The sequence below is a fragment of the Mesoplodon bidens genome (genome assembly GCF_964165515.1).
Source record: "Mesoplodon bidens genome assembly, chromosome: 4".
NCBI lineage: Eukaryota > Metazoa > Chordata > Mammalia > Artiodactyla > Ziphiidae > Mesoplodon > Mesoplodon bidens.
Genome location: NC_138160.1, coordinates 137,426,055 through 137,438,912, shown reverse-complemented (window position 1 = coordinate 137,438,912; position 12,858 = coordinate 137,426,055). Strand labels below are relative to the sequence as shown.

Here is a 12,858-nt window from a genome sequence, read left to right as displayed (position 1 = left end):
CTTCAAACCACAATGAAGAAAACCACACACACCTCACAGACCTTTCTCAGGCAGAACAGAGGTTGGGCACTCATGGCACAGCCTCCACATCTGCAGGGTGGGGCTCAGGGGCCCTTGCACGTCCCCAGTGAACACATACAGAGCGACATCAGAGAGTAGCGGCCACTACTCAAAACTATGGGACCCAGGGAAAATGAATGGCACATGGGGTCGCACACAGTCCCCCCCCCACCACCATAAGGCCTCTGAGATCCTTGGACATGGTCACTTGCCCTCCTCACCAGGTTTATGAGGCTCCCCAGCATGCTAGCACCTTAATCTTAACAGCTCAGTGCCCCCACCCCCAAGGGTTCCATGCAAAACGCAGGCCTCATTCCCATTTCACAGGAAGACAAGTGTTCTTCACAGAAGATCAACAAAGCCACTGAATGGCAATCAGAAAACCCCAAAGCTCCATACCCCTTTGCTTTCCAACATAAAAACAAATACAGACTGGCATAAAAGTACTCTGAGGGTATCTGGCTGGACACACTACAGCTTGCCCCGCCTCCGGATTTCCTCCAGTGTCTGCTCCTGCATCTGACACCCAATCTCAGCCTTACTCACTTGCCACGTTCCATGAACTCAGCCATCACACACCTGCAGGGCCTCTAGGTTCCTCAGGTCTGCACCCAACCTGTGCCCCACCCTCAGTCCGTACTCAGATACCAGCTCTCGGGCATCTGGCTCTAGGCTCTGCCCATCATCCCTAACCAGACAGCAGTGTTCCTGTCACCCTAGCACCTGGCACATAGGAGTCTCGGAAATGATGTGTGATGAATGAATTAACGTTGGTCCCAAGAGGATCCCACAGGGGGGCGGGGCATGCTTAAAGAAGCTCTAGGCTGAGGAACAGAACTGGATCAGCAGAAAGAGGAGGGGATGGGCATTTTATGCCAGGAAAAAGGGCAAGCCTTTCCTCGCTCCAGATCTCTCTCCCTTTTCCCTCTCTCCCTTTCCCTCCCTACACATACACACAACCACCTCCACTTTACCCAGTTCCCGGATCCTCACCTCACAGCCTGGAACTCCTTCCCTGCGTCTAACTCAAATCCCTCCTGCGGCGGAAGTCTTCGGCAGCAGCTCCTCATCCTTCCAGCCCGGTCCCCCGGGTGTGCTTCCTGAGGCGGGTTCTCTGCAGAGACCACTCCGTCCCTGGCTAGCCGAGCCCCCGTCTCCTGCTCATCCAGAAAACCACGGCTCCGCTTAGGAGGGAAGAAATGGTAGCAAATGGAGGCGCCTGAAAAACAACATTTGTGTTGTCTAATCCCCCTCCCCGGAGACCCACCGCACGGCTCCTGGAAGCGAGGCAGGGCGCGCGGGCCACAGAAGCCTGAGCCGCCTGGGCCGCACTCACCGCCGCGCCGCGTCCCAGTTGGCGGGCCGTGCAGGCCTGACCGCCTCCGGAGCCCGCCGGACGCGGAGGAAAGGAAAGGCCGAAGCCCTCCGGCTCCCTCCCCTGGGACACTTCCTGCTCCGCTCTAGGACCGGGGAGGTCTTCGCATCTCAGTGGTTCGCTCCTCCGCCCCCCGGCCGAGGTGTGCGCTGGGGGTGACATCCGACACCCCCGGCCCGGCCCGGCCCGGCCCGGCCGGCGCGCCCCGCCCTGCCACGCCCCGCTCAGCTCCGCTCGCGCCCCGGCCTAGGAGCTTGGCCGGGGGCTTTGTGGATCAACCACACCGCCTCTGCCCTGCCTCCCGGCGGGCTCGCGCGGGGGCCGCGCGTCGAGGCGGGGCGGGAGGCCGGGGCGTCGAAGGCTCAGCTGGGACCGCGCCTGGAGGCGGGTGGCAGAGCGGGAGGGGCAGAGAACACGGTCAGCAGGAGGGCTCGCGCGGGTGCGCCCTTCCGTGGACGGCCGCTGGTGTGGGAAGGTTGGCCTGGGGGCTCCTCTCTTCGCTGTTCTGCCCCTTCGGACTCCCACACGGGCTTGGGGACGCCCGGAAGGGACGATCCTGGAGCCGAGGCTGAATGCTGGAATTGGGAGGGGGAGCGGAGGAAGAAGGCTGCCGCGCACAGTGGGCCGCTACATTTCAGAATCCCGGTGTGACCACCCCGCACCCCGCGCCCTGTCAGGTCCAACCCCCCTTCCAGCCAAAACCCCTCCTCTAGGTCCGGCCCGCGGCCGCTGAAGAGACGAGGAGGACTGGAGAAAGTAAGACTCACCTCCCCGATTCGTCTCGGATGCCCAAGGTGTAAGCTCCGGCTTTTGGGGGGTTTGCGGACTTTCACAGCGGCCCTAACACATCCCTTCTGATCATCAGGACAACTCTGGGGAGTGCGCAGAGGGACTTTGGTCAATCCTGGCCCCCAGTGGGTGGTCGGAGTGCTTATTGCTCCCTTAAGTGTAGGGTGTGCCTAGCTGTTCACACTGAGGCCGAGGGACAGGTTAAGGGACTTTGACTTGAAGTCGAGGGCTCGTGAGGGGCAAGAAGAATTAGGGCCTCTGGACCTCCGGATAGGGCTCCTTGCCACTGCCCTATGCTGAACATAGCTCAAAGGCTCAGAGGGGTCTTCCTGGGGTCATCCTTAATCTTCCAGGTTCTTGGGTTTGGGAGCAAGCATGTACCGGGTCCCTGAGCAGGCCTGATGCCCACCAACCCTTCTCTTTCTTCATCTGCCTGGCACTGAAGTTGGACTCCCCCACGGAAGAAGGCAAAGAAATGTCTACGTCTACTAGAGGTGATACACTATTGCAGATAAATGATTTTTCTCAGATCAAGTAGGACAATACCAGTTCCCTGAAAGAAAGTGGCCTGGTTGAGCAGGTGGGAAAGAGGTGGATGCACTGAGGAACGGGATTTCTTAGCAGAGTTGCTTTCCTTATTCCTTGGACTTGGGAGCCTTTTGTTTCTTCCTCTCAATTATGAATAATCATTCCTGAGTAGGGGAGTTACTGGGAGCCACTATTTGCCGTATGCTTGGATTCTGTGACTTTTGCAGGAGATGGATCGAAGCAAAGGAGTAAAGCTCATTTTTATGTAAAGTGATTGTTCCCCCAAATACAGCCAGATGCAGGCAGGGCCACCCAGAGTTCTTACCTGGAACCTACAGATACAAGTGGGAACCACCCCCTTCAGATTTGACTCAGCGTTAACAGGATTCATGTGCACCCCCTTCTCAGGAATACCAGCCAGGCACCATGGCCTGGAGGAGAAGCTGGGGAAGAACCAAGGATTCGCCAAGGCAGGTCCGACTAAGGTACTTTGGCAAATAGCGCAGCCTGCTCTAAAAGTCCAGATCCTCTGCCTGGGTTCCCAGCCCTGTGACTGGGCAGGGAACTACCTGTTGAGTGTTGGTAATTTGTGCTCACAGTTCTGCCCACTGCAGTTCTAAAGCAGATAAAATGCAGAGCCCAGAAATTCCTAGCACACAGCATCAGATCAATCCTCCCTGCCCTGTCCAGTTCCTTCCCCTGACCTGACACCTCCCTGTACACTGTTATCTCTTTGAAGCTTTGTGTTTATTCTGCATTTCGCTTAGCACAGGGGTTATGAGTCAGAGCACCTGGGTTAAAACCTGCCTCATCAATTCCTAACCAGGTGATCTCAGGTATACTTAACCTTTCTGCGCCTCAGTTTCCTCATCCAGAAAAAGGATGATGCTGTCTACCTCGTTAAATGCGCGGGACCATTCGATCGTTTACCAAATGTGTACTGAGTACCTACTAGGCATTCATTATGCTAGGCTCCATTCCAGGTTCTCAGGGTGCATCTGTGAACACAATTGGCTGAGGGGATGGGTGAGAGGGGCAGGGTGGGCAGTTAGCAAAATCAATAACATGATCTGCTATGTCTGATCCATGCTGCAGAGGAAAAAGAAAGTGGAGCAGCATCAGGTAACAGGGGTGCTGGGGATGAGCTGGTGACAGTCACAGTATTAAAGAAGAGGTCAGGGCAGATTCCGTTGTGATTGTGACATCTGAGATGAGGGAGTTGATCAAGCCCAAGCCTGGGTGAGATCAGGGTCCCAGGTAGAAGCCACCATGAGAGCAAAGGCCCTAAAGTTGTGGAAGCACAGTGAGGCAGCCAGTGAGCAAGTGCAGTAGGGTGTCAGCTCAGGGTGGAGGTGGGCAGGCAACTGGAGGCCATGGGAAGGAGTTTTCCTTGACACGAGATGGGATTGTGACAGATACCACTAGTGGAGCAACAGAAAGAGAACCCTGAATGTCAATGCTGCTCAAGGACCATCGAGCCATCTCACACTTAATGTATACATTTCATTTGGTTTATATTATGTTGCCTTATGAAAGGCTTGCTGTGTGCCACCATTTGTTTTAACCTTGGGGAGACCATAGTGGACAGAAGATCCTGGCTTTTAGAAGCTGGAAGGGGAATCAGATGGTAGTTGGCATGAAAAAAATAAAACAGGCTAAGAAGGATCCTGCTGGGGCAGTCAGGTAGGACCTTCATGAAAAGGTAACATTTGAGGAGAGAGCAGGTGGAGGGCAAACTGAACAGAGGTGTGTAGAAAGAACATTCCAGCAGAGGGAACAGCATATGCAAAGGCCATAAAGCAGGAGGCTTGTCCCCCCGCCTTGGAGAAATGGGAGGCTGGAATGGAGTGAATGTGGATTTTACACTTAGAGGGTTTCAAGTGAAGGCATGGCCTGATGGGACTTTGATTTTACGTGATCACTGTGCAGAACAGATTGGAGCTGGATGGAGGAGGCAGAGGCCATGTTGGAAGCAGCCACAGAAATGCAGGCAGGACACGGTCCATTCCAGAATCAGCTGGTGAACAGTGGTGATTTCCCCCATGGTGTGCTGCTGGGTGTCAAAGGAGTGAGAAACGGCTGTAGTTTTGGCCCCAATTGGGTGATTGGAGGGTCTGCCTAGGAGACTGCAAAGCAGGTTTCTGGGAAGGGTTTAGGAGACAAAGATGAGTTTTGGACTTGCTGGGTCTGAAATGCTCAAAAGACAAATAGTTATGACTGTCCAGGGAGAAAGCCAAGGCGGAAGGTGGAAATCTGTTGTCACAGCATGGACCAGGAATTGAGACCCTGGGATGGACGAGTGCAGGTTGAGAAGCTGCCTTGGAGAGGGTGGATCTGCCACACCAGCTTTGGAGACTAGGAAGAGAGGAGGGAGATCCAGAGGAGGAGGAGAAGAAGAAAGGGGGAAGCGGGGAAAGGGGAAGGAGAAGGTGCAGCCACCATGAGCTGGAGAGAAATCTGGGCAGTGCCAAGCCTTGGAATCCCAGGCAGGCAAATGTGTTTCAAGAAAGAGGGATAGTCTGTGAAGATAAGTGCTGCTGGAAGAACAAATTAGATGAGGAAAAACACCGATAAGAATACTGACCCTAGTATTTGGTATAGAGGGCCCCTGAGCAGAGCAGAGGTGGTAGAGCTGCTGGGATGGAGTAGTTTGGAGAGAGAAAGGAGGTGAGGGAGTGGAGACAATTGGGCAAGAAAAAGTGGCAGTGGCCAAGGGAGCATGGGTCCCATCTTAAGGATGGGAGAATTACAGTGTGTGGCTTAAAAGAAGGAGGGGCTGGGCAGGAGCCAAGGGGAGCAGTGAAGGGAGAGGAGAAGGCAAAGTGACCTCTGGGCCCTGAGGCTGACGGGGAGCAGGTGAGTGGAAGTCCGTAGTGGACTTCTGAATACTCAGACACTTTGGCAAAATAAGAAACACGGTGTGATGATTTATTTTATGTATCAACTTGGCAAGGTCAGTGTGCCCAGGTATTTGATAAACACTAGTCTAGATTTGCTGTGAAGATATTTTTTAGATGAGATTAACATTTAAATTAGTAGACTCTGGGGCATCCCTTGTGGTGCAGTGGTTAAGAATCCGCCTGCCAATGCAGGTGACGTGGGTTCGAGCCCTGGCCTGGGAAGATCCCACCTGCTGCAGAGCAGCTAAGCTCGTGCGCCACAACTACTGAGCCTGAGCTCTAGAACCCATGAGCCACAACTACTGAGCCCGTGAGCCACAACTACTGAAGCCCACGCGTCTAGAGCCTGTGCTCCGCAACAAGAGAAGCCACCGCAATGAGAAGCCCGTGCACCGTAACGAAGAGTAGCCTCCACTCGCTGCAACTAGAGAAAGCCCGAACGCAGCAACGAAGACCCAACGCAGCCAAAAATAAATAAATAAATAAATAAATTTAAAAATAAATAAATCAGTAGACTTTTAAGTAAAGCAGATTATCCTCCATAATGTTGGTGGGCCTCAACCAATCAGTCTTTAAGGGTAAAGACTGAGGTTCACACACACACACACACACACACACATCCTATTGGTTTTGTTTTCCTGGAGAACCCTGACTGATCCATAGGGCCCTTGGCTAACAGGGAGGAGCAGGAGATGGTAGAGGTGTGAGGGCAGGAAGGAGAAGACATGACACGCTCACCTTGCAGAGTGGAAAGTGAATGGGCTGTAGGAAAGGAAACCATAAATTATACCAAACGTGGAAAGTCAACTGTGCACCATGAAGTACCATGTGTAGCTTTCCTAAAACCTAGTATCTACATATGGGAGGGCAGCAATTACATCTTCCCCTGGGGAGGAGGTCATCATTCCACAGAATATGCTTGTGGACCAATGACAAATAACAGGTGTATAAGATGTGCCACCTCGCCGTCTGGTTCCTGGACCAGCCACATCTGCCTTACCTGGGAGCTCATTAGAAATAGAACCCTCAGGCCCCAAACACAGCCTGCATGGTTAGCCAGATACAAGGGGACTCTCTAGCTCTTTGAAGTTTTGGGGTTTTTTGCCACGCCTCATAGCATGTGGGATCTTAGTTCCCCGACCAGGAATCAAACCTACGCCCTCTGCAGTGGAAGCGGGGAATCTTAACTACTGGACCGCCAGGGACGTCCAAGCTCTTTGCAGTTTGAGAAGCTCTGTTGTAAAGGGGTCAGCATGGTTCTGGGCATAGTAGATGCTCAATAAACTGTAGCTTAGACTAGCAGTTCTAAGACTAATAGTGCTGAATATTACTGTGACTTATTCACAGGTGTCCAGGAAGCAAGGACAGCAGGGCTCTGACCTGGTCCCCAATATCTAGCAGAGGCTATGGCTGGTAAAAAGGGCTCAGTGAGAATCCATTGAGTGAAGGAATTTGGCTTAATTAATTTTCTCGCAATACAGGCCTCCCAGCTGTCACATGAAGGCTGCTCATCTATTTTCATATTTTGTTTTGTTTTGTTCCTTTTGCTGAAGTCAAAAAGACTTTGAGAACTACACAAAGGCCAACATAACCAACTACTTAAGGGCTCCAATGAAAGCACCTAAAATGACCCAGTTGTTCCCTGGAAAAAGGTACCATCCCTTTCCTCGAAGTCACATGTGGATGCTGTGGTCAAAGAAACAAAGCCAAAGCACCAAACATCAGTTTGGGGGGCTGTTCATGAGCACTGGGGTGTTAATACTGACTCATCCAGACCACCGGGGACCAGCCTGTAGTTTGGCAAATTCAGTTAACTGAAACAACCAGATTTATTGTACTGGTGCCATGAGGGAGGGGGCATAGAGGATGCTGGAGTGAGGCTTGATAAAGGAAGAAGGAAAGTGTCTTCTTAAGGTCTGTTTGCAGCTGAAGGTTGGAGGAGGAGGAGGACGGTACCAGGGAAGTGGGGTCACTTCTGCTTTGCATGCTATTTAGAGGTGGGCTCAGGAGGGGTGGGGTTAACTGAGGGTCAGGGGTTGTCAGGAGGTGAGGGTAATTTAGCCGTGGAGTCATAGATGAGTGCAGCAAGCAGATCTGGGGAGTCAGTGGTAAGAAAATAAGAGTCACTCCAAGACGGGTGCATTGTGGCATTTCACAGCTGCTACAAAAGCTGTGTCCACAGCTGTGGACACACAGCTGCTTTACTGTGTGTCTTCTTTCCTGCCTGTTCTTTTCTGTCTCCTCACTGATTTTCACAGTTTTGCTCCTGGACAGGCTTTGACTCTTTTAGGAGGGAAACAACCCTGGTCATTCAAGTTTCTTAGATTCTAGGAGGCAGTGGATAAGTTTCTCCACTCATGATAGGATGATACAATACCTGGCTCACATGGATCAAACAAAATTTTTTACATAAGTACCCAAGCACAGAGCCAGAGATCCTTAACAGGTACTTATGCATCATAGTCCCCTTTTCCTCCTCAATTAGCTGCACATGAACTTTTAAACTTTTTAGTGTTCGACACCTCCTATTACAGTGTATCTCAGTTTGCTTTTCTGCTATTGAACACCTGGATGGCACCACATATTTTTGCTCTAGACACAAAGAATTCTGAATTACTCCTTGTTCCTCAAACACTCCAAGTACCTACACTGAATCTTTTAAACATAGCATGATCTATTTCAGGAATTTCTTGACCCTAACTACTGGCTCTCCCAATTTTGCCAGTCTCCCTTCAGCCCCATTCCCTCAAGCTCAGTTTACTTCATGTGCAGATAGGGATGGTAGTGAGGATCCTGTAATGGGTAGAAATGTGTCCCACAGCATGGTATATCTAAGTCCTAATCGCTTATTACTGTGAAATTAACCTTATTTGGAAATACAGTCTTTGCAGTTGTGAACAAGTTAAAACAAGGTCATACTGAATTAGAGTGAGCCCAAAATCTGATGATGGGTGTCCTTATAAGTAGGCCATGTGAAGATAGACACACAGGATGAAGGCCATGTGACAACAAAGCCAGAGATGGGAGTGGTAGGTCTACAAGGCCAGGAACACTATGGATTGCTCATAATCACCAGCAGCTAGGAGAAGGCAAGAAAGGATTCTTCCATAGAGCATGGTCTTACTGATGCCTAGTTTTCACATTCTGGCCTCTAGAACTATGAGAGAATAAATTCCCGTTTTTTCAGGTTAACCCGTTTGTGCAATTTGTTATGGCAGCCCTAAGAAACTAACACAGGTCTGGATACACCCACCCACACACACCCACTAACTTGGCCTGCAGCATTAGGAAACTTGTTGCAGTCTTACTTCTCTGCTTATTTTATTATTATTTCCAGTTTCTTGTTCCTAGTCTCTTACAGATATCTCTTACAGATTTGAGACCATTCCATGAAACATGAAAGTTGTCACCTTCCGCTTTTCCCTGCCTGTTATCTCCCAGATCTAACTGGTTAAAATAGACAAAGTCCCCCATCCATCTTCTCTTTGGCATTCTGGTTGTCTTTGTTGAAGTCATCTCTCTGGAATATTGAGGTAATTGCCAACAGATCTGCTGTCCTAATCTCTCTCTTCTTTGAGTTAATTTAATTTAGCATTTACTGGGTATCAACTCAGAGCAGCCCAGCTCAAGGGTGAGCAAGTGGGGCTTATCCTGGAAGACGGGAAAATCTCACTGGTACAACATGAAGATGAGATAAGTGAACGAATGACCATGATGCAAAACACTTGCTATTTGGAGGGAGATGTGTGACAAACCTTCAGATGAGGTAAGAGGTCCTCATACACCAGGCTAAAGAACTTGGATTTCACTCTGTAGGCTAGTGTTTCTCATGCTTCTTTGCCTGCAGCCCAGAGAAAGATGCACAAATCATGGTTCACTCTGATAATTTCTGCTTTACTGTATTCTGCAGGAAAAAGGCTGGGCTGTTGTTGGCAGATTCTCTCCTCAGCCAAACTGTAATCAGGTTTCCCTGATCATTTTTCTACTAGACCTGACTTTTGGGCTTCCATTCTTGCTTTGCATTGTCCAGTTTTAGCAAGAATCCTGCTAAGTCACTTTGACCAGAAGTCCCCACCCTAGAGATTTCTGATTACCCTTGAGATCGCTGATCAGGTTCCTCATCCCCCCACCATCCCTCAGGTGATATCTGATCACCCTGGCCTGCCTTCAGCAAGAATCACCTCAGGTCAGGTCACTTTAGCCCGAATGCCCCTTTACCCCTAATGTTTCCCCTTAGTAATATTCTATCCACTGACTCTTCCACCCTGCTCCTTGGCTATGAATTCCCACTTTTCCTTGTTGTATTTGGAGTTGAGTCCAATCACTCTCCCCCATTGCAAAACCCTGTTTCAGTGGTCCGTACACCTATCCCAATAGTCCCCTGAATAAAGATTGCCTTGAGGCAGGAGATAGATGGGCTCCAGGCTAGACATTTACAACTGGCCTCCTGTTCACACTTCCTGGGGTGAGAAGAAGATGGGCTCCACACCAGACATTCATTACCAGCCCCCTGATTACATTTCCTGAAGCAAGAGACAAACGGGCTCCAGGACTACATATTTATGACCGGACTACATATTTATGACCGGACTCCTGTCTATATTTCGAGATCTGCACCTCGATATAAAAACCAGCAAGAGAAATAGGGTAAATAACCGGACATTGGACATTTTTATGGCAGGGACAGAGTGGGACTAAACCTTGTTAAAAGATCAAGAGGTCATACATTTCTCCATCCTTGGGGCTAGGGAAACATTGCACATGCGCAGAAAGGCTCCTTGCGGGTCAAAAAGGAGGGGGCACCACCCCATAATATGTGATGTTAAGGCCGTCTCATAGACCTCTGGGCTGTAATCCATCTTGGAAAAAAGTTGTGCACGCATGTTGGGGAGGGTCCTAAGGCAGGTCAGGTGTGGAAAAAGAAACCAGATAATTGGTCAAAGGTAAACAAAGACCCGGATGCCCACACCCTTTTTCTCCCGGTGTGCATCTCTGCCTTGCTTCTGTCTTAACTAAACAAACTTTCTCTGTTTGCTCTCCCACTTGTTGTTGTGCTATGTCTCTAATAATAAACTTTGTACCTGTTTTTACAGTTTTTGCCTCCGGGAGAAATGCATTTTTCACTGGGGGCAAGAGCCAGGGTGTGTGGTGGCTAGGATTCCTGGTTTTCATCCAGGCTACCCAGGTTCAATTCTGGGGCAGGGAATTAAGATCTTGCTTCATGCCACCAGTCACCGCTGCCTCTCCAAGATCAGCCTTATTGTGCTTTAACCAGTGTCATGAATAATTTTTCTTTAACACTATCATAAGCTGTTATGGGTCTTTTAACAAAATGGAGTGTTGATGAACAGTTCTCATTAGGCTAAGGGGATCTTGACAGGTACCAGAGTTCAGTTAGTATTTTGGGGAAACCCAGGAGACAGGTGTGTGGGCTGTTGGCTTACTGACTTGACAAGAATGTAGACAGTTAATAGTGAGTACAGGAGTTGAAGGCTGGAAAGTCGGCTGCCCCATAACTGTGATGGAATCCAGTCGCTGAAGGGGGCTCTTGTATGTCTCAGTCACCATTAGGTTGTGGAAAGACATTGCCAGGTAAAAATCCTCTCCCAGATCTGTGGAATGTCTGGGAACCAAAACCTCTTGGTTTGTAGTAGCTTGCTGAGAAAGAGCATCCTAAAGCCTGTGCTGTGGGCTTTGGAAATAAGAAAGGTCCGGCTTCTAAACCTCATCCTGAAAGGTAAGAGCCAGAATTTTGAACTGTAAGGTGGGCCCTGGGCCTGGCTCATGCTGGTAGCCTTCCTAGGGACTCCCCAGCTCTGCCACGAGGAAGGCTAATGGGACTTAACAAATGAGACAGATGTACCATCTAAAACCAACTTGATGTGAACATAGCTATCTTCCCTGTGGCTCAGATGATGCAGATTTCCCACTTTAAGAATCGATCATGTAAATGTTACTTTGTGTTCCTATTTTCTTTCTTTACATTATCTATTCTAGTTGAAAGGTTATCATCTACTTCTATCCTTAGCCTCACTTCCAAAAACATCTGCCTTTACCCCCCACACAACTACTTGGTATAATTTCTTTAAAAAGGTTGTGTGTTTGTTTGTTTTTGTTAAGAAAATTTCCGTGGTTTTATTGTATCATGAGGCATTGAAACATCTGAACAAATCAGTACATCTGGGCAGTGCGGCAGCAGCTTTCTCCTTCCCTTCTCTGGGTCACTAAAACGACTTGTCAGTAGATTAAAAAAAAAAAAAAGACAACCTTTTGCATTAACTTGTCTTTCCAAGGCATGCGCTGGTACAACACAAACTTCTCCTGTCAGATGCAACTAGTCTAGCGTCCAAACATCACGCACAATACCTCAGTAGCAGCAGCGTATTGCGCTCACTCCCACCGCGGCCCTGCTCATTTGTGTATGATATTCGGAGCATCTGGAGGAGTGTGAATAGTATTGGGAAGAGGGGGGAGGAGGAAAGAGCATGAGTGCCTGGCTGGGAGAACGTTAGCCCAAGTTGTGCAGGGCAAGCCTGAACCTGTCATTGGTGCAAACCCAAGCATCAGTTGATGTTCTTTAATAGGAGCATCTGGTGGAAGCCCGTGGTAGTGTCTTCACTTGCGTTGAGCTGGGCTACAACCGTGCTGATGATGCAGCTCTCTGGCATGGGCTGATGGTGCTGAGCCGTGATGCTGTGCTGGATTTTGCGGAATGGAAGCTAGACAATTTCTCCACAATGGCAGCTTTCCCCTGAAACTGCTGTCGTTTCCAGGTAAGGCATGGCGCGTCAATATAAATTGCGCCTAGTTGGGTTCTGTCGTTATCAAATAACTGGTAGTAATGTTGAATGAAGCTGGATACAATCTGCTCCCAAACTGGCTTGTCTCCCATTCTGGAGCATCACCGGTCTTGTTGAGACCCAAGGGGCTGCAACGATGGCGACAGAAACCCAGCGCGGTCTGTCTGTTCGTTTGTTTTAAAATTTACTTACTCTAGTAGCACAGAGCTAACACCCTGATAAATCCTCAGAAATTATCCAGCATCAGACTCCTTAACTGAGTTGAAAAAGCCTGGAAAAGTTAACAGCCGCATTTGAGGAATTTCTAGGGACACAACAAGTACATCTGACCCCTGATTTCCGGGACTCTTTACAGGGACCATTGCCTGGTCTCTCTGTTATTACAGAGCTTTCCCATTGCTGGAAG

The 12,858-nt window shown here is 49.6% G+C and overlaps 2 protein-coding genes and 1 pseudogene across 5 annotated transcripts in view; 1 reads left to right on the top strand and 2 right to left on the bottom strand.

Moving 5' to 3' along the window:
* ZNF496 (zinc finger protein 496) overlaps positions 1-1,644 on the bottom strand; it is a 41,325-nt gene extending 39,681 nt beyond the window's left edge. For 2 of the 3 annotated variants that reach the window (XM_081232502.1, XM_081232504.1), the window contains exons 1-2: positions 1,397-1,644; positions 1,054-1,279 (exon numbers count right to left, since the gene is read on the bottom strand). The gene's annotated coding sequence lies outside the window, so the exon portion shown is untranslated. The remainder of the gene's footprint in view (positions 1-1,053; positions 1,280-1,396) is intronic. The other variant, XM_081232503.1, reaches the window with a different exon arrangement.
* A 204-nt stretch (positions 1,645-1,848) lies between these two features.
* Positions 1,849-4,903, top strand: LOC308616255 (uncharacterized protein). Its single transcript, XM_081232505.1, has 4 exons — positions 1,849-2,231; positions 2,670-2,718; positions 3,161-3,237; positions 4,682-4,903. The coding sequence occupies exons 1-4, from the start codon at positions 2,221-2,223 to the stop codon at positions 4,872-4,874; spliced, it is 330 nt and encodes a 109-aa protein (XP_081088631.1). The 5' UTR covers positions 1,849-2,220; the 3' UTR covers positions 4,875-4,903.
* Positions 4,904-11,872: 6,969 nt separating this feature from the next.
* On the bottom strand, positions 11,873-12,551 carry LOC308616762 (nuclear transport factor 2-like; annotated as a pseudogene). The gene has a single exon. The product of its transcript is annotated as a nuclear transport factor 2-like (transcript).
* Between the last annotated feature and the right edge of the window lie 307 nt (positions 12,552-12,858).